Source organism: Talpa europaea, assembly GCF_964194135.1.
Source record: "Talpa europaea genome assembly, chromosome: 7".
Lineage (NCBI taxonomy): Eukaryota > Metazoa > Chordata > Mammalia > Eulipotyphla > Talpidae > Talpa > Talpa europaea.
In genome coordinates, this window is record NC_140074.1 from 53,130,713 (window position 1) to 53,158,131 (window position 27,419).

General features: G+C 42.3%; 1 protein-coding gene across 1 annotated transcript; it reads left to right on the forward strand.

Moving 5' to 3' along the window:
* Window positions 1-1,345: 1,345 nt before the first annotated feature.
* ANP32B (acidic nuclear phosphoprotein 32 family member B) lies at window positions 1,346-25,474 on the forward strand (the record flags this gene model as incomplete). Its single annotated transcript, XM_084237496.1, has 7 exons — window positions 1,346-1,399; window positions 10,549-10,698; window positions 14,978-15,100; window positions 20,276-20,465; window positions 22,347-22,477; window positions 23,905-23,974; window positions 25,069-25,474. 7 exons carry the CDS (start codon window positions 1,346-1,348, stop codon window positions 25,134-25,136), a joined length of 786 nt encoding a protein of 261 aa, XP_084093622.1. The 3' UTR covers window positions 25,137-25,474.
* Between the last annotated feature and the right edge of the window lie 1,945 nt (window positions 25,475-27,419).

The window sequence follows — 27,419 nt, forward strand, 5'->3', positions numbered from 1 at the left end:
CTCTTAATCTTTGGAGGCTCTGGACTATCCCAGAATTGCGATGGCTTATGCTTGGACACTAGGCGTATGTTCTTATTTTAAGCTGAATGCAATGGTATCTTACCCCAGGGAGGAAGGTCTGCAAAGCAAACGCACAGCTGACCTGGTTCCCTAACCCGGGCCCTCTCCGGGTTCTCTGAGACCCCCGGAGCCCGATCATCACAAAGGCTACCTGCCAAGTTTCAAGGAAACCAAAGATCATCGAACATTTACAACTCACAGGGGTGCCTTGAGGAATAAATAAGATAAAAGTGCGGGGAAACTCTCAAACTCCGAGACTCCATTAGAAATGCTAATTGCTGCCTTCACAACCTATATTTAAAAGTTAGAAAACCCAAGGACATACTCCCGAGCTCGGGGACGTTAGGCTCCTCCGAGGCTCAGGCTAGGGGGCCCGGGCGCCTCCGGCCCCCGCCGACTCCGCACGGTACGATGCGGGACACTCGGGTCCGCAGCGATTCCGCCCCCGACGGGGCTCCTCACAGCACTTCCATCACCACCCGTCCCGGAAAAAGCGGGGTTCGGACTCTGGGCCCCCAATTGGGTGGGGGAGCAGGAGGCGAACCCAATCGCGCCTGCTCCGCGCCCTCTTCGCCTCTCGCGCCTTCGCTGGCTTGGGGTTCGGTTGGGTTCAGCCTCCGCGGACGGCCTGGGCCTGACGGACCCCCGAAACTCGGCAGTAAAGCCTCCCCCCGAGTCCTCCGGGCAAGCGCTCAAGGGCGGGCTGGAGAGCCGCCCGCGGGCGCGGCGAGGTGCGGTCGGGCGGGGGCGGCGGGGGTCTCGGCCGGGCGCGGGCGGGGAAGCCCCCGAGGAAGGGCTTACATCAGACACTCCACGTGCACTCGCGGGGAGGCAGGAAGTGGCTCCGGCCCGGGCTGCGCCCTACCCCAGCCTCCGCCCCTCCCGCCGCGCGTCTCCCCGCCCCGTCCTTGGTGCAGCCGCGGCGGCCGAGCCGAGCGGCTCCGCGCGGGGCCGAGTCGAGCCGAGCCCAGCAGCCGCCCGCGCCGCGTCGCCGGTTTAAGCGCAGTGCGGGGCCGCGGCCGGGGGCGGCGGTAGTGAGACCAACGCCGCGCTCCAGCCCCCTTTTTCCCTCCATGGTTTCTCTCCGCTCCCGCGAGTAACTTGGCTCCGGGGGCTCCGCTCGCCTGCCCGCCTGCCGCCCGCCGCCCGCCGCCCGGGATCGCGCCGCCGGCCGCTGCAGCGAGCAGACCCCTCCTGACGGCCCTCGCTGCGCAGGCCGGGCCGCCTCTCCCCCCTCCGCCCCTGCCGCGGAAAGTTAAGTTTGAAGAGGGGGGAAGAGGGAATCATGGAAATGAAGAAGAGGATCCACCTAGAGCTGAGGAACCGGACCCCGGCCGCTGTAAGCAGAGCCCCTGCGGGCGCCCTCTCCCTTCCATGACTTGCATGTAATGGTGGCCACCTGCGGGGCCCAGGCCGCGGGTTCGCCGGCCCGGCGCGGGGTAGGGCGCAGCTCGCGGGCTCGGACGGGGAAGGCGGGCGGACAGGCGGGCGGGCGGGCGGGCGCGGAGGGGGGAGTGAGCGCGCGGGGATTAACTCTTTGGCGCCCGCGGGCCCCCGCGGCCGTCCGGGAAGGCGGTGGGGTGAGGGGGAGCAAACTTTGAGCTCCTCGCCTGCCGGGGGCCTTCCCCAGAGGAGCGCGTGTGCGTTTGGCCGGCGGCGAAGGAGGGAGGAGGGGGTTGTGTAACGCTGGGAGCCATGTTTGCAGCCTCCCGGGATGCGCGGCCGGGCGGAGGCCGGGCCTGCGGAGGAGCCGCGCGGCCAGCCCGGGCTGGGCCCGCCGCAGGCCGGGCCGGTCTCCGCGCGCCCCGGGCCGGCGGGGAAAGGGGCGCGGGCGGGGGTCTTTCTGGCAAGGTTTCGCGGTTGGCGCCGGCCGTGCCGAGGACCGAGGCCATGGTACGAGGAGGGGGCTTTTCTCCTTCGAGGGGGGGGAGAAGCCCCCATCACGCGCCGGGGGGCTTAGGCGGGCGCGGCCTGGCGCGCGCGGGGCGGGGGAGGGGCGAGCCGGGGCGGCGGAGGTGGCGCAACCGCCGCCCCTCCCGGGGCCAAGTTTGAAAAAAGGACGCGGTTCCCGCCATTTTTCAAGCCTAAAAATAAAACTTTTACCCCCGTTTCTCTGGCTCCCCTTTCGCGCTCGGGGCCTCCCCCCCTCCCGACCTCCCAGGGCGGACCCCGGTCGACCCCCCGCGGCCGTGTACCGGCAGGCTGCGCCCTAGCCCCGCGTCGCCGCGGCGGAGCCGGGGGGCCCCTGCCCGGGAGGCTGGCCCCTCGGTGTGGGCGGGCGGCGGCTCCTCGCGCCAGTCGGGGCGCGCCACAGGCCGACAGCGCCATGTTGGCGGGCGCCCGTCTCCCTCCGCCGCGCGAGCCGCCGTGCGGGCCCGACCAGCTTTGCGGGCCCGGGCCGCTTGCCCGGCCGCGGAGAGGTCTGCGGGCCGCAGTTGCCTGAGCTGGGCCCGGGCACGGCTCGCGCGGAAGGGAGCCGCGCGCGGCGGCTGCCGCCGACTCATCTCTTCCCGGGCGCGCTGCCGTCTCCCTCTCCCTTTCTTAAAAGGGCAACGCCTGGCGGCGCCTGCGCCCGAACCTGGCGCGGGGGGTACGGGCGGGCCTAGGCCGGGCTCGCGGGCCTGGCGGCCTCTGCCCCTGCACGTGCTCGAGCGCGGGGCACTACCGCGGCGGCTGCGCGGCGGGCGGGCGGGGCGGCCTTTAAGAATCGCTTTTTTCTTCTCCGCCCCACCCCTCCCCGCGAGCTAGTCGGGCTGTCCGTGGTGGGCGACGGGCTCTGCTCTCCCCCCGCGCGGCACCGAGCCCGGGCCGGACCCGCTCCCCGGGTGAGTGGCGTTCTCCGCCGGAGGAAACCTGCCCACCCGGGCGACCGGCGCGTTTGGTGCCGTCAGGTAGCCGCGGGTAACAAGTTGGCAACTTGTGGACATTCGTCGACCAGGGTGTCCTGGTCTGCGAGGGTTTGTGTCCCCGAAGTCACTACAAATGAGGTGCGTGGCTGGCCCCACCGCGTGGCCGCCCCACGTGTCCCTGGAGGACCTGAAGGGATGGCATCTCCCCTCGGTCCCCGGGGTTTAAGATTGCGGTTTGACCACGATGCGATGGTCCCTTCCAACCATCAGTCAGACATTTTGTGTCGACCACGTGCTGGGATCTTGACTGGTTAAGCCTCTTCACACAGTTAAAAACTTGAGTTGTGTTCTCTCCTTGAGAATTAATCGTTTCAGACGCATGCGTTATTATTGCATAGCGGCAGATAAGTCGTCTGTGGAATAATTAATTTAGCCACAACTTCCAAAGGAAAATACACATGGATCTAGCAAGCGCTTTTAAAATTCTTTGCATGTATTCAAGCCAAAGTATTAATAAAATGTTGGGTAAGAGCAGTGTTGCTCCCTCTGGGAGCTAAAGCCAAGCTGGTGTTCTCACTGTGTGGAACTTTTTCATATATTAAGTTAATGATTTTTAGAAATACCTACAGAAGTGCAAATGTTCATATTTCAAGTAATCAGTTTGGGCTTAATTATCTTGCTGAAGACAGATCAGAATCTTGTGGTTTTTTAAAATTAAAAGGTCAGTTGGTTAGTTACACCGTCCATACTTAAAAGTGCTCAAAATCCTGAAGTGACTAGTGGGTTCCTTGTTGAACAACACTTGCTTACAGAATCCACTGCCAAAAGTATACCAGAGCTTGGAAAAGCAGTGTGAACAACAGTCAGCTGTCCCCTCTCCCCAGAAACCTTAAACTAACCTGATGGTGGTGCCTGATCCTGTATAGTTGAAGCTACCAGGCCTCGGTTAGGAGTGTCATCGTGGCAGTCCCCCACGATTGTGGGGTTAGAGAAAGCCTCCCCTAAGCACTTCAACAGGGAAACAGGCTAGTGGGAATTAGATTCCTTGGAGAGTAAAGATTTAACCAAAAATTGAAGGCTTTTATAGAAAAGCTATACATTTTGAAGGAAATTTAAAAGTGGGGTTTAAAAGTTTTGCACAGAAGCATCATTTTTAGGCAAAATGAGAACTTCCCTGGTGACTCCTTTAAAACCAAACCCAGTCATGACTTACGTTTGTTGTGAGGTGAACTGCTGAGGTTCCCCCTCTGGGGTCCTTGTAGCCTTGTCATTTGGGAAAACAGGAAGACTGTACCTACATCTTAATAGAAGAAAAGTTAGGTACAGATAAGCCAAAAAAAATAGGTATAGAAAATCAAAAGTTAAAAAAGGAATACATAAACCCGTTACCCTTTACACAATCTTTGTGTATTTTTCCATAATGTCTAATTTTTTCCAAGCTTGGATTGTGTGTACTATCTTGTGTGTGTGTGTGCATATATGATAGGTAATATTTTTATGTTACTGTTATTGTTAATGCATAGATCATAAATTAACCATCCCCATGAATAGTTAAAAGGGTTTTTTTTTTATTATTTTGTTTTTTTGGAGATGGTTTAAATGATTATCTAGTCATGTGAATCTGTCTTGTCATTTGCTTTTCAGATTGGTTTACCTATCCATCCATAAGGATATGGGTGTTTCCCTCCATGCCACTAATTCTGCCATTTAGACATCTGAGAACCACTGACTTAAATGTGCTGTTAATCATTTTGAAAGCATTCTTTTATGATATTCATAGGGTAGAAGGTTTGAACGTTGGTTAACTCACAATGGAAACTGGCAAGGATAAGAGGAGTTAACTTTTTTCACACTTTCGGATTGTTATACTTACTACAATAATATATTGTTTCTTTTCTTTCTAAAGAATTATTTTTATTTATTTATGCATACAAGAACTGGGGTGTAGGCCTGAGTGCAGGAGGTGAGAGGACCCACCAGAGACAGAGTGGGGAACAGAACAGATGTATCTACTGAAATACACTGCTGAGGGGAGCAGCAGGCTAGACAGGAGAGGTCTGCTGTGCCATGTGGGTTAGCTCCCTGGCCAGAATTAGCCTCATGCCTCAGTGGCAGGGGGTAGATTGAGAGCCCTGAGACTTAACCCTTGCTCCACAAGTCCCTGAGACTTAACCCTTACTTCTTTTCTCATTAAAAGAATTGATAATTCAAAATGATCTTTAATTCTTCCATGCCCTTTCTCCCTTTTATTGCAAAAACAGCTTCTAATTGGGGGAGGTCACCTAACCAATTAGGTAAAACCTGTTTTTCCTTTAGAGTAGCCAGGGGAGTGAGAAGTGTGAGCAGGTTGGAAAGAATGGTAGAAAAATCTCTCCTGTTCCCTCTGTGTCCTCTACCTCCACCACCACCCCACCCCCCGCCCCCAACTTGGCTACAGTATAGTTCAAACATTCCAGTGAAAAAGTAGTAGAAAACATTACTAATTTGCTGAGAGCTATAGGAGACAAAAACAGGAGTTAAATAGGAAATAGTATGGGATTTTGTTTTTAGTTTTTAAATGTTTGCCTTAAATTTGTGTTTCAGCAAAAGCTAGTTTAATTGAAGAGTCATAAATGGATTGTCCCCCAAAGTTAGACCATCTATCTATATCTTTGAACAGAAGGTCAGTTAATTCTCCCTTGAACCAAATAGCTCCCTAAGTTGTACACACAGTTACACATGTGCCTGTGCAACCTCCCTTCCTTATCTAGTAACCCTAGGAGAATTTGGAACAAAAGGAAGAAACTAGAGCCATTTCTTACTCGTTAAAGCGCCCATGTATTCTGGATCTAGACTGGGAGGCTGTGGGGTTATATGTTCTTCCTCTCCCCGCCTGGTGCACCCTTGTCCACTGTTATCTCCTCTGCAAGGCAGTCTGGATCCCTTCATACTCAGGAAGGCCTGGGGACTCAGTTATCACAAATGCTGATGACGCAGTGCCTGAGGACAGACACCTTTTCACCAAGGTTCAGTTGAGAACTTGAGTCAGAGAAGGCTAAAATTTTCGGCAGGCTTTACAGACCTGTCATCTCTGGGGAGATGCGTGGGCCCTTCCCATGGTCTCTCCACTAATTCCCACTCTGCTCTGTGCTCATTCCCCAGTGACTCTGGAGTTCTGTTCTAGGGGTAGCATGTTTTCTTCACTACATTTGCAGCCTTCCTGGAAAAAATCAAGGGGCAAGGTCTTTGCTTAGCCAAACAACCCTCTGCCCTGCTCACCCCAGTATATTCTTTTGCCTCCTACTCATGGAGAAAATTGAAGGTTTGTGTGTGCATTCCTTGAACTTCTTGCTCTCCCACTTTCAAACTCACCTACACCTATTTCTAGTCTTCAACTCACCCCACCTCCAACAAGAGTAGAGTCTCATTTTTGATCCACAGTTTTGTTTTGCTTTTTTTAATTTAATAGTAGTTAAACAGTTTCTTAGTGTTTATTGCCTATGTGTTTTTGTTTTTTTTTTAAGAGGCATGTATTTATTTATTTGTTTGTTCGTTTGTTTATTTGTACATGCACTGGGTACAGTCAGAAGCGCGGGAGGGTGAGAATTCACCAGAGCCAGAGCGGGGAGCAGAGCAGGCATAGGGACCGAGGTACACTGCTGAGGGGAGCAGCAGGCGGCAGGAGAGGTCTGCGCGCCATGTGGGACCCTCCTCTGGTGGCCGGGGAGCAGCCGGGGATCGAACCGGCGCCGCAGAGGCTGCAGGCAGCTTCGCAACCCAGCGCTCAACCGCTGTGCCACCGGGGAGGCCCCTGCCTATGTGTGTTTTATGACTTGTCTCTTGTCTGTTTTTCCTTAGGGTAAAAACAGTTTCTTCAAGAAAATAAGTGCAAATATATAGAATTTCTATATATCAGGAAAGGTCATAAAATTAAAAGTCAAGTTGGAAGAGAATTTTACAGTAAATGTTAATAAGGGTTAGTTACCATTTCAAGTAAAGAACTCATAACTCAGTAACAGACTGAAATATTTGTATTCTCTCACCTAGCAGTAGACTGTTGAGAAAACTCTTAGTTATACAAGAGATAAATTTTTTTTAAACATTTATTTATTTATTTATTTATACAAGCACTGGGCACAGTCAGAAGTGTGGGAGGGTGAGAGAATTCACCAGAGCCAGAGCGGGGAGCAGAGCAGGCAGAAGGACCGAAGCACACTGCTGAGGGGAGCAGCAGGTGGCAGGAGAGGTCTGCGAGCCATGCGGGACCCTCCTCCAGTGACTGGGGAGCAGCCGGGGATTGAACCGGCATTGCTGAGGCTGCGGGCAGCTTCGCAACCCAGTGCTCAACCGCTGCGCCACCAGGGAGGCCCAGAAGAGATAAATTTTACATAAAAAAGATTATGGCATTAATGTTAGAAATAGTCAAAAGGGTAGGATTGTACGGTAAGTTATTCTGCACCTATACTTTATTAAAACACTTAGTGTTTCTAAATAGTTTTATCTTGCCTGTATTTAAAGTATACAAAGACTAAAAAACATATACTAAAATATTAAGTGATAAACATTAATGTACTTTGCATTAATGTGATTCTGCTTATAATCAGAAAATGGGTTCTCTTTATAGTCATGTTTTCCTCTGATTTTCATTATTGCTCAATTCCCTAAATTCTGATACAGACTCCTGTCCAGTACTTACACAAACCTGTGCCCATATTTTCTCATTCAACAGTTGTGGAGGCTCTTTCTTATACTGAGCTCTTTCTTGTACTGAAACTTGATGAAACTTAAAGACTAGCACTGACTTATTTATTATTTACCTTTTTAAAATATATGTTAGTATTCTCATTAAAATGCTTAATAAGAAAAAAATCTCCTGGCCGTTTACTTTTCTTCTTATAGGTATTATTCTTGAGAAATGTTTATGTACATAATAAAGTGAATGCTATGTCGCATTAATAACATTCTCTACATTTGTTATCTCATAGTATATCCTGGAATTGAGTCCCTTGTTGATGAAGCATGAGTGTTACATTCTAATTTTTTTTTTAAATAACTTCTTGTGCATTGTTTCATAAACCTTTATGGTTTTTTGAATCTAATACTTTACTTTTGGGTACCACTCCTGATTCTTCTCAGGTCTCCTTTGCAGTATTCCTCAGGGTTCTATCCTTGGTCCTCTTCCTGGTAATTCTATCCTGCCACTACTCTGCCCTGACTTTTTGCAAATACAGAACTTAGAACCCAGACCTCCCTTGAACTCCACACATGTCCAGCTACCTGTGGACATTCCACGGGAATCTTAAACTTGGTTTTTATTACACACACACCCCCCAAATAAAAACTGTACTTTCTGTCTAACTAAATGGTTACCATTTCTCTAAACCAGAACCCCAGTTACTTTCCATCATCCATACCCAATAACCAAATCCGCAAATTCAAACCACATTAGCACCTTTTTATCTCTCACTTTTCCTTTTCTTGATTGTATTCTGCTGTTTGGTTCATCAGACATGCTCTAATTCACGTATAAATGCTGTATGGTTTTTGATGGCACTAGTTAGAGTGGAATTTTACCAGTTGGGAAAAATGTAGAATGGGTGATTTTTTTATCCAGTAAGCTGGGAGGCAGAATGAGAACATTTTAATAGTATGAAGTATGCTACCTAGGTGACTGGGTGATTAAAATTGACCTTTATTTTATGGTTTGTTGGGTTTGCATTTTTCCCTCACACAAAAGCAATAATATGCTTTTTTTTTTTTTTTTTAAACAACAAAAAACTTAGGTTACAGATTGGAATAAAAGGTCCCTGTCATTCCCTTAAAATTTATTTTCCCATTATTTAATGTGTCCCAATCATTACTCTCTACAACTCCATGAGGTGGCTATTATCTTCACTTTGCAGATGAGAAAACTGAGGCACAGAGTTTTTAAGTTACTTGACGAGGTCACACAAGATGTAATTTGCAGAATCGGGATTTAACCCCAGCCATGTGTGTCTCCTGAGCCTAGCTCTCTTCAGTTGACCTCTTAGGTTTTCCCTGGTGCTGATTTTCATTAAAAGAGGGGGAAAGGGTAGAGATATCTGGAGAAAAATTGAAGGAAAAGTGAGAATTAAAAGGTAGTAATAAGCCTACGTGATCCCTAAACCAGGACTTCTGCAGAGGAAATAGGGTAGTGAAAAGTGATGAAGTGAGTGAGAAGTAGTTGTGGTATTGTGGGTATCACTGATTCTCTAAATCTGTTTCCTTCTTTGAATGGGGGGGAGGGGTATGGTGATACAAATAAGGAGTAGGTTCTCCATGAATGATAACAATTACTAGAGTAGTAGTTTTGAGTTTTATATGGGAGGATGAAGACACTACTAGTACCTTGACTCACTTTAGAACTGTCAACATCTCCTTTCTATATACATGCTTGATTAAAGCTATTAAACTGGTTATTCACTGCAAGAATGTCTTTGACAGTTAAAACTGTAGTTTGCATCACTGTAAATTGATTTAAATCTATTTAAAAGTCATGTTTCAGAGAGCCACAGAGCAAGAATGGCAGTAAAGGGCACTGTTATGGTAGTCACACAGTTTAACAGTGTACACAGCTGACTTAAATAATCAATATTCAAAATATTCAGGTGGATACCCTTGCATGGATTTGAATTCTGAATTTTGGGACTGCCAAAAGAGATTGTGTGGCCTGAAAAGGGAACCTAATTTTATGTCTTAATTCTTTTCCCTAGAAATATCTGTTCTCACACATATGTAACCCAGGTTGATCTGTTTTGAATTAAGGCCTCTTGCATACTGGTTCCTTCCTAGTGTTATGATAATCTTAGTAGATATTAATAAAAACAGAAATGGAAATGTGTAGTGTTGAAACTTGTAGTAATCTCAGTAATCTTGATAGGAAAAATCAAACTTTCCTCTTGCTTGTGTCAGTTTGTGGAGACTTAAGGTAGAGTAAGCTTTTTTTTTTAAAGATTTGTTTTTATACAAGAGCTGGGGTACAGGCCAGAGGCATGGGAGGATGGGCAGATTCACCAGAGACAGAGTGGGGAACAGAACAGGCAGACGGATGGAAATACACTGCTGAGGAGAGCAGCGGGCGCGACAGGAGAGGTCTGCCATGCCATGTGGGAATCTCCCTGGCCTGCCATGCCATGTGGGAATCTCCCTGGCCTGCCGGGAATTGAACCCACGCTGCAGTCTGCGGACAGCTTCACAGTGCTGTGCTCAAACTGTTGCGCCACTGGTGGTGGTGGTGGTGGGGCGGCTAGATTAAGCTTTAAAAGAGGGGGTATCTTCACTCTGCATTTGTAGTTAGTCATCCCTTGGAGAACAGACCTGGGAAAAGCACTTAAGAGGGATGTAGTTTCTCCACTTACATCTTAAGAACTGTAATTTATATCTCTGGAAAACAGAGCATTTAAATCTTTATATCATGGTATAACATTCTACCCTTGGTATCTATTAGTATATTGTTACTAAAGGCTTGATCATTTTTTTATTTATTTATAAGTGATCTAGGTCTAAGTAGAGACCGCCCTCTATATGTGGGTGTTTTTTGCTAGGTATTTTATGATGGGAGTTTCTGCTTTGTTCTATGTTTTCAGTATGTTTTTGAAACCTTGTATTTATTTATTTATTTATTTATTTTCTTCCATAGGTTCGAGAACTTGTCCTGGACAATTGCAAAGCAAATGACGGGAAAATTGAGGGCTTGACAGATGAATTTGTGAACTTAGAGTTCCTCAGTTTAATAAATGTAGGCTTGATTTCAGTTTCAAATCTCCCCAAACTACCTAAATTAAAAAAGGTAAGTGCTTTATCTTTAACAGCAAAGGAGAGAGATTATTCTGGGAAGGAAAGGATATATACTTTGTCCTATAAGAGGCATTTAGTGTAGCAGAAAGCACATGGCCTTTGGAGCTGGACCTATTTGGGATTGAATTCCAGCTCTATCATTTCCCTGATGGGTGATCTTCTGTAGGTTACTTAATCTCTCTAAGGTTCAATTTCCTCACCTGTAAACTGGTGCTATCACCTGACCTTGTAGAATTGCCTTGCTGTTTGGAAATAATGCATATTGGATGCTTGGTAGACAGTTGTGAAGTATGGTTATTTTGTGACTAATGTGTTGTTGATTGTTACAAGGTTAACTACATTTTCTTAGTATGTGCTGGTTTAGGAGCCACAGGTGCTTCCCACACTCTTCATGTTTTATGCTTGTTAGTTAAGGGTGAATTTAAGTAAAGATGGTTCAGATTTGTAATCCATATGTAATTCTCAGATAGGAAATTTTAAATGTATTGTGACAGCCATAACAAAATTGTTATAACTGATAACACATTGTTAGTGCCTTACTGGTTTATTATGACCAGTCACTGTCCAGCTCCTGCCTCCCACTTACAAAAAACAAGAAAAATGTTTTCTTAAGTCTACATTTAACTGCTACAGAACCCCAGAATATCAAAACTGGAAGAAACGTCAACCTTGAAGTCTACCCCTGTTTTATAGGCATGTCAGTAGACCCAGAAAGATACAGTAATTTACCTTAAACCATCCCTAAAAGTTGTTAGTGCTAGAGCCAAAACTAGAACCCATATTCCTATTTTCCTTACATAGGAAAAGGTATGTGATCAAAACATTGTAGACCTCACCACTACTTCAGTGTTCACTTTACTAGGGAATTTAAGTTGAATTTTTATCTAAACAAAGGTTCACATAGAAATCAGTTTTCATTGTCTTATTTAGTTGTAAACGTACTCAGAACTCCTTATGAGCTTCAGATAGCCTTGTTTCCTATCAGAAAGAATCCTGTTAAATTTGCATTTGTATGTTGGCAAGGTTGTGGAGAAAAAGGAACTCTCCTGCACTGCTGTTGGGAGTGCAAACTGGTCCAACCACTATGGAGAGCTGTGTGGAGATTTCTTGAACTACTAAACATAGAGCTTCCATATGATCCAGCAATCCCACTCCTAGGTATTTACCCAAATGACACAGAAACAGTAATTCCAAAGGGCACCTGCACCCCTATGTTTACAGCAGCACTATTTACAATAGCTAAGCTTTGGAAACAACCCAAATGCCCAAAAATAGATGGCTGGATCAAGAAGATGTGGTACATATACACCATGTAATATTACTCAGCATTCAAAAAGATAAACACATGCAATTTGCAGCAACATGGATGGAGCTGGAAGGGATCATGCTCAGCAAAATAAAGCCAGAAAGAAAAAGAATAATACTGGATGGTCTCACTCATAGCAGGAATTTAGAAAACCTAAATAAGAGACCAGGAAAAAGACTAATCAATACAAAGTGAAAATCAAAATCAACAAGCAACTATAAACCAGAGACACACTGGGGGGTGGGGGAGAGGGGGTGGGGAAAGGAAGAACTAGAGTCAAAATGGGGGGGGGGGGGATTGCAGTTGTATGGGGAATATAACCAAAATGAAAATGCATACATTGTGCAAAGATGAAAAAAGATGTAAGAATTATATAAAATAAAATATTTAAATTTAAAAAAACAAATAAAAAAGAAAGCAGTCGTCAAAACTGCCTGCGTATAAAGAAGCCCGAGGCTACCTGTGAAAAATAAAATTAGTTTAATGAAGAAACCTCATTTTGATGAAATTCACCTTCCCTACTCAGGCAGACAAACTACAAATATTTACTTAATTTCCTGATATTATTGAAAGGAGTCTTCATAAGAATAGCAAAAAGTCTTACTTCCCCCAAGGCTAGCAAAACCATAAATAAAAGTAATTTTAAAAATGAAAAAAAAAAAATTTTGCATTTGTAAACTTTCCCCCCTTTTTCTGAGAATCTTCTTGAGAGATTCAGGTATAATCCTCCACATTGGCCGCTGTGATAGCCCTCCTAGTCACATGATGACTTTTTGGCATCTATCTCCTAAAACTTGTTACTAACAGATCCTGTGGTATGTGTCTTGTGTTCTGTTTTCCTAGTATCCTGTAACATTTTCCTGAATTTCTGTGGTCTGTGTACCATCAGAGTTACTCTTACTCAGTGTGTTGGTGACCATCTATATAAAGGCTTTATCATATCTTTCTGAAACTTCATTAACTTACCTGTCAGTGAAGAAAGAATGAATACATTCATAAATCAAACTTAAAGGCAGATTATACATTCTCACAGCAGATAAGGAATTTTCTTCCTACCCACGAGTACAGATTGTTAAGAAATAGGTTCCAAAAAAGATTTTGGTGTATAAATGTCACATATATCCTAAATTTATGTATTGATTTTATTTGAAATGAAACATACCACTAAATTCTTTGGTGGATTGACTTTTTATTTCTACTCCCTAAGATACTCATGATGTGTGATATTCTAACCAAGAAAAGTTGTCTTTTGAGTATTAAAATCTCAGAATTAATACTTGAATCTTTGTTGATTATAGGCTTATATTTTTAAAATAGACTGACTAGATTTTTTTTTTTGTGATTATTCCCATTGAAAGAAAAATTTTTGGAATGTTGCACTTTTCTTTTGGCATATTTTAAACACTCAGCAGGAGACTTGAGTTTTTTAAAAGAAATTCAAATGTATATTTCTCAAAGTTCTATTCTGCATCGTGTAGTTCATTTCATTGCATACCAAAGTCTAATTTATATGAAGATTTTACACTGTTCTAGATATATGACATTGAGGAGGGCCTGGATTCTTCAGAAGCTCAGTCTGTAATCAGAGGTCTTTAAATCATAGATCCATCACTGTAATACCTATGTATTCTTGGACAAGTTACATAGTCTCTTTGTAGTTCATTTTCTTCATCTGTGAATAATGTTAAAGATTCTGTCTACTCCATGGGGTTATTGTAAGATCAAATGAGTTTATATATTTCTAGTGCTTCCATAAGTACTTGAAACTTAAGTACTATGCAAGTGTTACACACTAGTTACTACTGATGTTGGCATTTAAAAAAAGAGAACCAAAACCAGCTGTGTTGCCTAAGTTGTCTCATCTGCACAGTGAAGAGTTTGAATTAGATGCTTGCTTTCAACCATCTGCTTTTTCTGGACTCCAGTTTCTTTTAGTCTAAGATTCTGATATTCTTCAGCAAAGCTCATTTCTTCATTGATACATACTTGCTGTGCTGCTTGACCTGAAGCTAAGAAATTAGAGTAGGCTCTTAAAAGGCTAATGCCAGGTTTATGCAAGTGGCCTCCGGAGAGCTGGTTTCATCAAAACCAAAACTGTTGCCCCACTCCTTTTCCTGAGGTCATGGAACCTAAAGGGCTTTTATTTATTTATTTTTTTAAGGTTTATTTATGCATACAAGAACTGGGGTACAGGCTAGAGGTGTGGGGGGTGAGAGGATTCACCAGAGACAGAATGGGGAGCAGAACAGGCGGATCTATTGAAATACATTGTTGAGGAGAGCAGTAGGCGAGTCATGAGAGAGGAGAGGTCTGCTGTGCTATGTGGGTCACCTCCCTGGTTAGAGATCAAACTCGTGCTGCAGTGGCTGCAGATAATTTTGGGTGCTGTGTCTTAACCCCTTGTGCTACCAAGGAGGCCCCTTTAAGGGCTTTTTTATTTTTTGTGGCCTTACCACTCCTGAACCCTTTAGTGCAACATTTCCTAGAGGCTTCCAGATCCAGAGCCCCAAATGTGTCAGCACTGTACAGAACCAGATTAGGTTTCAAGTGAGCATTGTGAACCATGCTTGGTACACAGAATAAGCTGCTTAGAATGCATGGACCACTTACCCTTCTGGCAGGTATAGAGTATTGCAATGTCTCAAAGAATTCTAATTTGCTTTGACCTACTTTTTAAGTTACAAAATGTTTTCACTGATGTTAGCCAGTTCTCTAGCAAACCGTTATAATTAGCAGCTGGTTAAGAAAACAACTCGTCTTATTCTGTCTCTCCTCTTCCTCCCAATGTTGGTTGGATCTATAAACTACACATATGGGTTTAATTAAACAAAAGAACATATATGCCTTAATAGAAAGAGATCATTGATCTTGATAGGTATTTGAGAACTGTATTTGCTGTTTATAGCACCTTAATGTTTGCTTCTCTCTATATTTGTGTGTGTGCTGTGCACATTTTCTCTTGCAGCTTGAGCTCAGTGACAATAGAATCTTTGGCGTTCTGGACATGTTAGCAGAAAAACTTCCAAATCTCAAACATCTTAACTTAAGTGGAAATAAACTGAAAGATATCAGCACCTTGGAACCTTTGGTAAGTAATTGAAAACTTTGAAACCAGGAAGTTATTGGTCATTTTCATTTTCATATTTCTTTATAATAAGGGAACTGATTGAAAATAATTGCTAGAGAAAGTGGTGACTTTTTTTTATTAACAATACTGTTTGTAGAAGGAATCCAGTTTTAAAGATCAGGGCCTCTAGTTATATGTGTTCCTGTGGCTTTGCTCTCCCTATCTGTTATTAGGGTTGCTTCATTTTTTAATTTTAAATATTGACTATAACCTTAAACGTCTTAAAATTTTTCCCCCAGACTGGCTAGGTTATTCTATACTTTCATACTTTAATAGAATAAGATAGTTATATATTGGGTGATGAACTGCAGATAAACCAGTCCAAGGATAATTCCAGTAAGTTTTTTGTCTTGTAATTGATGGTCTTGTGCTCTAACTAGATCACTTTCCTAAAGTTTTCCTTGGGACCTCAAAATCCTCAGTTTCACTTGGCTGAGTTAAGCTATGGAAAGTTGTTTTAAGTGCCATTTGGGTTATAAACTTCGGCTGTGTGACCTTGGGCAAATTGTTTCTTCTCTCTGGGCCTCAGTTTCCTCACTTATAAAGCAGGGAGGATAATAACCCCTGCCTTAACCTCACTTAGGAGTTGAGAATAATGTACTTAATTTGCTTTGTAAGTTGGGAAGCTGTACTAATGGGGTCCAGTCCATGTGGAAGTTAATAGTGGCCAGAGAGAGCTTCTGGAGGCAGAGGTAATGTAGGCTTTGGGGCAGACCCACAAGCTGTTCTGTTTGACTACCAGCTAGAAATGTCAAGATAGGTAAATGACTGATTTTCCCAAATATGACATTCATAAATGTGGCATAGGGGTAGAATTCCATTTCAGTAAGGCTAGTTGAACTTAAACATGTATCATACTACTCAGAGAAACCTAAGGCTTTTTTCCATTTTAATTGGTATACATACAGCCAGCATTTTTGTTTTAATTTGCAAACATTAATTGGGATTTAAGCAGCGAATGGTGCGGTCTTGGATCTAGAGGAATAGAGCCCTAAGGTTCTGTCTCAACTTTTCTGATGTTATAAGATAGTAACATAATTGGATTTCATATCACTTCTACAGAATGCTCTGTTGATATTTCAGGTGAAGATAAGAATTAAATTGTGGCTTGTAATGCAAAGTATTTTTTTGGTCAGAATTATAGGGTCTTTTCCCTTCTAAAAATTGAGGCTCTGCTCCAGTGTAGATTTAATAGCTTTTACCAGGTCCCTTTATTTTCACATTTCACTAAGATGGACCATGTTTAACTCATTTCTAATAAATAAAGGGACCCCTTTTCTCTCCTTTGCTTCATGAATTTTGTCCCTTTTTTCCACTATAGGTATACCAGGTACTCTGGCTTCCTCATTTTTACTAGTTCTTTTCTCCAAACAAATCCCCATTTCATTTTAAAGCAAACATATACTGAGTTTTGCTGTATTCAAGGACATTAATATTTGCCCATTGTATCCTCATAAAAGCCAGAGAAGAAAGATGACTGTCTTCCTTTTAGAGCTGAGGAAACCATGTTTAGGGAACTTAATTCTTAGCTGCTACAGGATAAATGGCATAGTATGAATTCAAATCCAGCATTATTTCCATGGCCTTAAGACCTGTTCTTTTTACCTACAAATTTATTCCACTTCATATTGACCTAAGTTAGTAATTCCAACTGGTGCACTATAATAAAAGTTGATATTTCCCAGTCAGATTGCTGCACTAAGCCGTCATTGTTTTTGTGTTAATGCAGCCTAAATCAGGGTTACTGTGAGCAAGGGAACACTTTTTTCTACAACAGTGCCTGGCAGTACCTTGCCATTCTAGATTACTAGCTTTCTTGCCCCTTTCTCATGACAACCTGAGTCCTCTCAGAAGCATTTGTCAGGGTCCTAACCACAGTGGCAGAACAGAGGTAAACATTGTGTAGGATTTGTTGGTGGGGTGCTTTTGACCTGGCTAGTGATATATGAGGGTCCTTTGGTAACAGTGACAGTCTCAGGTTCCCTACGATGGTGAAGAAATAACCATCCATGTATTTATCATTTTGGGGTGGGGGGTCTGCTATGTGCCATACATGCAGTGGGTGCTTTTTGTATGTTATCTTAGTAGTAAACCTCAAGAAACATCTCCAAAGTGAGTAGAAATAACATGGCCCTCATTTTACACACGAGGAAGCTGAGGCTTGGGAGAGGCTGAATCCCTTGTCCAGAGTCACACACAGCCAGTGACAGAGCCATAGAACTGCACACCCAGGGATATCTGGAAAAGCCTGAGCTCCCGCCTTTTCCTGTACTTGCTGATTTCTGGGGGTGCTAGGTGGATTCCTGGAGTTAGAACTTGTAATAAGACATGAAACTGTAGAAAGAAGGTAAAGGGGGGGAATGTTGACTTCTGAAAGTTTTCTTCAGTGGGAAAAAACACCATCCTCATCCTCATTAACCACATACATTTTGAACACCGTCTACTTTGAGCCCAGTTCTTACAGTCAATGCAATGATTGTGAATGCCTCTGCTTGCTACAGGGACATTAATCGAGAGACAAAGAAGGCATCAATTCAAACTTCCTTGGACACCTTTTTTAAGAGACCTGGGCCATCCAAACCATCCCCCAAAGCCCTTCTAAATTCTAAGAAGGCAAGCAAAATTATTGTTAATAAAATGTTTAATGTTTATTATGGCTAGCCTATTCGTTTTAGGCCAAATTTCTGGTATGGTAGTTGTGATTATTATTTTTTTTTTATTTTTTTATTTTTTCTGAAACAATACTTACGCATTACATTGGGATCCTGAATGATCTGTGTGTAGTCTATCTTAGGTCTTAAAGCAAACTTTTACTACTTTAAATGATTAGGTCTAAGAGTACTGCATGTAGTTGAGATTTTGTTACTTGCTTTCACTCCATTTTCTAGCATACTGTTTGGCATGTCTGAATTAATAATGGATCCTTTCTCAGGAAGTAGACAAAAACCTCAGACTCAGTTTCAGAAATGGGAGAGCTTTGGAGACCCTGTGTACTGGGAGAGTCAGTAGGACTAGAGGAAGGACTTGGCACTGTAAATCATTACAATTGGATGCATTTTTGGTTATCCATTCCTAAGGAATAATTTTGAGAAGTAAATGACATTCCTTTGAGTGAAGAATTTTTAGACTGATCCTTTTTGGGAAAGCTGCCTAAATTTACTTGTAGTTGTATCGTAGCTGGTATGATGATCCCTTTTTTTTTGTGAAGAGTTCCCAGTACCTTTAGTTAGTTGTCTGGGGTGGTATTTCCATATTTTCTCCTCTTTGGCAAGAAGTCATACCTGTGCATCTGGCAGTCCAGGCCTGTCCAGTAGGGAACCTAACCTGCAAGCTCTCTAACATAAAAGGAGCTCTCCTATGATTAGAAGGGGGGAGGGGGGGAGAGCTTTTTGAGACCTCAGGGGATTAACTTACTCTAGGCATATATAATGCTCTACAAACTCTTGGATCATTGTACATTTGTGTTTTTTGAGGAGTACATTTCCCCTGCTCTGTGTTCCCTGCCTGGCTTTTATCCCAAGGACACTCAGTGAGAACAAAACAAGTACTGGAGTCTCTTCTTTGGTCAGGAAGATGAAGATTCTGTAAGTTGAGGTGTCAGCAATCCTTTCCTTTAAAGAGCCAGATACTGAATCTTTAAGGCTTTGTGGGCCATACAGTCTCTGTCACAACTACTCAGCTTTGCTATTGTAGCATGAAAGAAGCCATACATAATACATAAACAAATGAGTGTGGCTGTGTTCCAATAAAACGTACTTCACAAAAACAGGTGGCGGTCTGGAATGGACCATTGTTTGCCAAGCCCTGCTGTCAAGCAAAGATTTTCAGATCATTTCCTAGCTTCCAGAATTACATAGATATTTCAAGGAATAAAGACAAGGTTTTGTTTCATCTGTATTTCTCCTCAGTTACTTGTGAATGTTGAAATAGCTTTCCCAATAAAGCATCAACGCTTTCAAATAACATTTCTTTTTTGCACCTTAAGCAAAGAGCCTTTTAATTTTTTTTATACTACTTTCTTATAGAATACCAAGCCTTTTCTCTTCATTCAGAATCATTAAAGTTTATATAGTCATATGTCCTCTGGGCTTATTCTATTCTAAAGGACACCAGACTACATAGTACTTCAGATTTATGTTTGCTTTTTATAGACTTGCCCCCTCTTCTCTCTATGAAATCATTTCCTGTTGCTATCCTTGTGTTTGCCTGTGATAGTATCTCTACCTTTCCAATCTCTTAATTAACGTTTACTCAAAACTTAATAGATCTGGGATTGAAATACTAGTATGGTACACTGATATAACAGGTGAAGGTCTAAGTAATGGCATATGGATATTTTCCTATTCCTCTTTGGCTATTCAGAAAATTTTCTTGAGGCAAATTTTTAGATCTTAACTCTTTTTAGTAGATGAAACTGGAATTCTAAATAAATGAGGTATTACAACAAAGTTTCAAGGTATGGTAAATAAGATGAATTCGTTAACACACAAAGGTCTGGTTAAGTATCAGTCTTTTCCCCAAAAGGTTAAAAAAAAAAAATAAAAGTATAATGTTCCTCTATTTTTGAAATTTTGACTGTGCGTCCTCCTTCCTTTTTCCCCCAGCCTGTATTGACGCCTGTCTTCCCAGAAAAAGAACATCATCACACGTCATACGATTATTGTCTATTCTCTAGTGTTTAACATCTGTGTCCCCAAACACCTTGAGACTGGATTGATTGAACCCCTCTCACCCCATAGCAATGAAGACTATGCTTGATACCATGCAAATTAATAATGGCCATTTGATTACTCAAATGTTAAGAGTTAGTTTGAGCCATATTTATTAATCTGCTTGATTTGCTTCATATGTGAAAAGATTCAGTTGTAATATTTCGACTTCACATTTCTTAAGACAACTAATTATTACCAGAAAAGGAGAAGAATGTTCTCTCAGAGGGTAGATACAGAAGGAAAGGACTAGTTAAAATCTAGTGGCCTAATACAAAGATTGGAAAGGACTTGAAATGTTTTCCTGTGTGCAAGGATTAATGAATAACAGTTAATTGAAATACAGAGCTTAGACTTTTACCTCTTTAGGAGATGGGTTTTGTTGTGTTGTTCTTTGGTTTAGGAGGTATGTTTTTTGACCCTTCAGAAAAAGTTGGAATGTCTGAAAAGCCTGGATCTGTTTAACTGTGAGGTCACTAACCTGAATGACTACCGAGAGAGTGTTTTCAAGCTTCTGCCTCAGCTGACCTATCTGGATGGCTATGACCAAGAGGATAGAGAAGCCTCCGACTCAGATGCTGAGGTGGATGGTGTAGATGAAGAGGAGGAGGATGAAGGTAAGTGGGTGTAACAGCCAATGAACTTAATTTCTGCCTTGCAGAGGTTCTAATACATTTACTTATGTTCTTGCCTTTGAACATGTTCCATTAAATTTGGAGCCTAGGACCCCTCATTTTAATAAGCTATTGAAACCTTCAAATGATGGAAAATAAAAATGGTTCCTACGCTGACTAATCTTGAATTTGGAGCCTAGGTATCATAACTGCTCCAACCCATTCAAGTACTTTAGGGTTTCTGTTTAAAGGACCATCGTCTTGTATCTTCCTCCCTTTCTAACTCTTTTTTTTTTTTTTTTAATAAGATCATGAGCTGAATTTCTTTCTTTTTTCCTAATGATTTATTTATTTATTTATACATGCACTGGGTACAGTCAGAAGCGCGGGAGGGTAAGAGAATTCACCAGAGCTAGAGCGGGGAGCAGAGCAGGCAGAAGGACCAAACGAAGTACACTGCTGAGGAGAGCAGCAGGCGGCAGGAGAGGTCTGCGCGCCATGTGGGACCCTCCTCCGGTGGCCTGGAGCAGTCGGGGATCCAACCAGCGCTGCAGAGGCTGCGGGCAGCTTCGCAACCCAGCGCTCAACCACTGCGCCACCGGGGAGGCCCCCTTTCTAACTCTTCCCCATTTTTGGTTACTGCCTCCTTATCCTTAACCGACAACTGTGTCAACACTTGCAGAAAGCATTTACTGATACCTGCAAGCTAGGTTAGGTCCTCATGCATACCTACCTTTTGTAATACTTGCCACTGTTCTTAGCTCTTCCAGCTATGCTACCATTGCCTTCTTGAGTACGTCTTTTGTCTTTTCACAGGGCGTAGCACTTGGTAGGTACTTGGTACCTGTGACATCAATTAGATCACTTTTCTGTCTTTAATATGCGACTAAAATTTAAGAAGGTAATAATTTTAAAGCACTATAATTTGGCTTCCTTTTTTTTTCTTTATATTAGAGAAAATAGCCTCTAACCATAAAGTAGAATTAGGATATGTAGCTTTTTCATATTTGATCAAGGTTTTTTTACATCCTTATCTTTAGAGATTTTTGTATTTTTCTGTCCCAACTACCCGTCCTGATAAGCTTGCGCTTCTCCCTTGTACCATGACTTGTTTACTCTCAATGACTCTGAGAATAAAAGGTTTCTGGCCTTCAAGAAACTAGAGGAAGCATAGTTTTCACATCAGTCAGCCTGAAGAAAACTCATTCTCCTAGGATTTGTGCTTATTACTATTCTTTTGATACTTCCTTTCATTAAAGGTACATATGCATAAGAAATGGTCAAGAAAAGTGGAGGTGGAAAAACATCCCACAGTTTCGTTATAATTAATAAGTGTAGTACTCTAAAAGCATTTTTACAGTTTTGTTTTTTGGCAGATTTGAGATAAGTAAGAAAGAGTTGGGATGTTAGCTGGTAAAGTGGATCCAGAATACAATGTCTCTCACCTTCCAAACTCTTTACTGCAGGTTCTCACTAGAGACCATTTGTTGAATGGCCACGTGTACAGAAACCTGTAAAGGGAATCCTTTAGAGGGTGGTGGCATTTCCTGAGAGCCAAGATTGTCAGGCAACAAATAATTGAGCATTTGTCTATGTGCCAGGCTCTGTGGGAAATGGTTGTAGAGAGAAAAAACTTGATATCGTTCCTGCCCTGCTAGAGCTTACTATCTCCTAAGAGAAAGGTTAAATAATCACAAGTGAGCAAAGTGTATGGTAGTGGGGAAGTGCCAGGTGCTCATGAAAGAGCACAAGCTGGTTAGGAGGGCCTGTGTAGCCCAGCACTTGTCCTGTGCAGACCAACCCAAAGCTCTCCAACTTCTTAGAAGGTATGCCCACAGGACATCAAGGGTATTGAATGGATTCTGTTTTTGGCATCATATTCAGAAGGAGAAGATGAAGAGGATGAGGAAGATGAGGATGGTGAGGAGGAAGAGTTTGATGATGAAGAGGATGAGGACGAGGATGAAGATGTAGAAGGGGACGAGGACGAGGACGAGGATGAAGTCAGTGGGGAGGTGAGTGTGCATGTTTGTGGCCCTGCTTCCTGTCTGTAAGTAAGATATGTGCATTTGAAAACAAAGAACTGTCTAAAGAAGTCCATATGCTTGTGAATAGACCATTGTCGGTATGGTTAATTTTGCTTTATCCCCTTTTAATAAATGCCAAGTGAAATGCTTGCTGAATGCTAATTAGACATAGTACCTGACTCCACAGGGTAAATTTTCACCATTTAACTTTGGGGGAAGCAGTGAATTTACCATACATTCGTTCAGTAGGGTAAGAAAACTGGGAAAGTTGTGAATTAATGGTATGTCTGTCCCCTTCTTATACTGAAATGGGGGAAGGGTATGTTTACCATTTCTGAACTTGTACATTGAGCTTAATGAGTAAATACATGCTTGCTGTCTTGAAGAATTGGGGATGCAATAAAAAAGAATGTGACCCTGCCCTGAAAGAGCAGGCAGTCTAGTTTTGGGGACACCCAGTAATTCACTCTTTTTGAGGAGCTGAATGCTATAGAAGGACAGGAGAAAGGAGTGACTTAACTCTGACCTTCAAGGAGGTTTACAAAAAGAAAATTAGATGTTACTAAGAATTACATTCTTTTGTTGTACAGAAGTAAGACTAGCATTTGTATAATCTCGTAGGTGTTTAATGAAACAAAACCCCTGATTGTTTTTATAAGAATGAGAATATAGGAACCTTTGTCTAAACCTGTGTTGAAATTCCAGATCTGAGGCATGTAGCAGGGGAGAAGGAGTGGGAGGGGTCAAAATGGGAGAGAAGAGCACAAGGACTATGGTGATGGTCACTTCATGGTTGCCGCAGTGGTGGGAGAATTATGGGGCTACACCAGGGGAGAAATTTAAATCTTTAAAAAGTGATGTGGGGCCTCCCCGGTTCTGCAGAGGGTTGAACGCAGCGCTGTGAAGCTGTCCAGTCTCTGCAGCGCCAGTTCGATTCCCGGCCTGCTGGGGAGAAACATGGTGTGGCAGACCTCTTCTGCCTTGCCCGCTGCTTCCTCCAGCAGTCTTTTTGGTCCTCTCTCTGTACCCCGCTCTGTCTCTGGTGAATCCTCTCACCCTCCCGCACATCTGGTCTGTACCCTAGTTCTTGTATAAATAAAAATCTTTTAAAAAAATGCATAAAAAAATAAAATCGAAAGTGATGTGAATCATTTAAAGTAATAAAATAATGTAGATAATACCAAGTTTAAAAAAAAAACTGTATTGAAATTTGTTTTTAAAATCATTTCTTAAATATCTGTAAGTTGTCTATTACTCAGACATCTGTCAGATAAAATGCAATTTTTCAGAAAAATGTAAGCTTAGAAAAATTAACATATCTAAGTACATCAGAGTAGCTTAAAATTAATATAATGTTCTTTATGATGATTATGATATCTATTGGCAAGTTATATATTTTGTTTACCATTCTTTAGGAAGAAGATTTTGGACAGGATGGAGAAGTTGATGAAGATGAAGATGACGAGGATGACGATGAAGATGAAGGTGGGTCCACATGCACTTTGGTTAAAAACTGGGGGAATGAGGGTATTTCATGTATAAGATAATAAAATGCACTTGACCCTGATGGCCTACACAGGTGTCTTCATAGCCCTGTGATTGCATCCTTGTGGTGCAACCCACCATCTCTATAGATATTAGTAACCAGCAGCCTGGGGATAGGAGTCTTGGTCCTCCGTCCCCATAGTTCAAATTTGTTTTTAAACCCCATCATTTGGATTACTGCCAGGCATGAGATTTCTTTGTTTGGGAGTCTTATTAACAAAAATCTTAATTATAATTTTTGTACTATATATAAATAGCACCTTTTCAATTTTGTCAGTGTTAATTCCCCCATCACAACCAAAAGTAGTGAGGCCTTCACTTATTTAATGCTCATTATATAAATTCTCACACGTGTCAGTTTCAGCAAACCAGGTTTCCCATGATTTTAAATTTGCACTGAATACAATTGGGACCTTGTCCCTGCCTTTTAAGCTGCTTTTTGGAACATAATTTACCACATATCTAGTTAATATTATTGATAGCTGTGAAGTTTTACAAGTTGAAAGAATAGCAATGCATAGGTGTCTGTTTTACATACCTGAGGGTTCTAAGAAATCCCTTTTTAGTTAATACTTCTATAATTAGAATCTTGTTATGTTCTAGGCTAAGTATTTTGTATATTTCATATAATCCTCAGAATAACCCTATGAAATCAGTACTACTGGCCTCATTTTTCTAATGACAAAACAAGGTTAGGAGGTTAAATGGCCTGCTGATGGTCATAGGCTAGCTAACTCCAAAGTCCTTGCTATGCATTTAAATAATTGCTAATGTAAATTGTTGTGACCAACAAGTATAAGAAAAATAAACATTTGGAAGGCAGCAACTTAAAATTGAGAAAATGGGGTTATTTTATTCTTGGTTCTGTGGTCACTATGCTTTTTAAAAAATTCATACCTTTTGACTGTTGATTGGATAAAGCTTACATCTTTATCTTCCAACCATCAAAAAAGTCAGTGTTACCTCCGTTAGCAATAATTTAGGCAAAATGTGTCTTTCTGCTTTTCTCAAAGTAAATTTTTGTTATTGTGCAGAGGAGGAAGAGAGCGGAAAAGGAGAAAAAAGGAAGCGGGAAACAGATGATGAAGGAGAAGATGATTAAAACCCAAATAAACTTAAAAAAAAAGAGCGAACTGTTCAGTATTGGTTGGACTGCGCATAAGGATTTGGTAGCTGTTTTAAAAAAAAAAAAAAAGGTAGCTGTGACACAAACCCCAGGACACCCACCCACCCAAAGAGCCAAAGAATAGTTCCTGTGACATTCCGCCTTCCATTTAGTCCCTCTTGGAAATCCACCACCAAGCTTGGGGACTTCACCCCAACAAAATTGTAAGCGTTGTTAGGTTTTCGTGTAAGACTTGCTGTAGCAGGGATAGCTGTGATTGGTGAATCAACCATCTGTGACTACCAGTTATGCCGAAGTTGTAACAGCATTTTTACTTTCTGTACAACGAAGAAGCTTTGTAAATAAAATCTTAACATTTTGGGTCTGTTTTTTCATGCTTTCCTTTTTTAATGAAATTTTTTACATTAGGACATTTTATGTGACAACTGACAAAAAAAAAGTATTTTTAAGAATTCAAGTGAAATAAACACATTACTCTTTGGTAAAGCCTAGTTGTATGCTTACATTTTTAAATTAGACTTTAATTGTAAGCTCATGTTAAAACATGCTGGTGAACTGGTTGTTGAGAGGAAAAGTAGACATGTAGTACCTTTGAGCATGTAAATGTAATTCTCATTCTTGATGACTGGGAATAAATGAGGTAGACTTTTAAAAGAAGAATATTTGAGGTCTATTCCCTATAAGCCAATAAAAATGTTAGATTCAAGTAATAGACCTATTAAGGAAAAGAGGATAACATAAAGGAAAAGACCTTAATCTGAATCCCAGGACCTCTGAATTCTAATTCTGGCTCTGCTGTTAGTTTCCTATGTGACCTTGTGTTGACCTCTGGATTATTTCTCAGTCTAAAATTGAGGAGGTGTGACCAAATGAAGTCCCTTGCAACAATGATGGCCTGTGACCCTCACCGATAGGAAAGGCTAAAGAAAAAAAAAGACACTGCACCAAGACTGAAACATACAGGGCTTGACGGGCAGGTGAACAGAGTATGGTTTGTTATCAAGATGGAGTGCTAAACAAGAAGGACATGTGAAAGGCTGTGCTGAGGAATGGGTAGGCCTTGCCTGAGGTCAGTTCAGCTTTTCCAGAAGACATTTACTCTTACAGATCTTGAAAAGATTGAGGGGAAGGCTAAAATATATTGCAGTCTATATTCAGTGGCTCAGTAATTGACTTGTCAGTATTTTTTGTTGTGGAAGAGTTGAAGATTGTTTCAGGAAATTTTGGCTATTGATACTTTCTAGTAGCTATAGCTACTGGAATTAGTGGGGGGAGGAGGGAGTTGGGCTTGATCAAGATAAAAGATTGGCATCTAATTTGAGTATACAACTAGAAAAGTCATAATGTCAGTGGAGCTACCATATCATGTACTCTAAACATGAATTCTCAAGGAAGTAGTTTATTTTTCAGAGGAAATTAAAATTTGATGTGTGGTTTAACATACCTTTTCTACGTAAATACTTATCTGCTATTTGGCACATGTGATACATTATAAAGTGATTTCTTATGTAGCCTAGGCCATCCTTAGGTTTTGTGTATTGTTAAACTTCAAACAATAACTTTGGATGATTTTTCCTGCCTTTTTCAAGCTTACAGAACTTTCTAGTGTCTACCAAGCACCTGGGATATGCCGGGTTCCCTGCTGGGCCATGGGGGGAGAGTGGGTGGGATAGCAATAAGCCAGCCTTGTGCTGCTCCCAGTTAACAGCAGGGAAGGGAAGACCCATATGGAAGTGATAATTTACTAGCACCTTGAACAGGAGGACCAGTAAGTGTTACAGTAATTCAGAGGCTGGAAAGATGGTATCCAACTAGAAGGGCTGGGGACCTTTCCTAGAAAGGAAAGAATTTGCAAATAGTAGGGTTTAGACAGAATGAAGAAAAGTAGGAGGAGCTTGATGAACAGAGGGGGGGATTGCTTAGTACATGTAGATGCAGACAGACAGGTGAAATGGCAGTAACATGAAACCCTGTCCTAGAAGGCCCTAAGCTCCAGCCTTGTGCCGTCATTCTGAACTACTACATGACCGGTGAGGATGTCTAAGAAACTATAATGTCAGGTTTTTATTTCTATCATAGTTTTCTTTTAAAGTTAGGTTTTCCAGAAGCCTGTGCCTATCTGACTACTGGGAAGAGCTTAAGACTCTGCTCCCCTTGTCTAAAGACTCAAATCTTGAAAAACAAGCTTTTTGGTGATAAGACTATATTTCTATAGTCCCATCTGAAGGAGACCTTCATTGAGAGGGTTCGCTTCCAGTT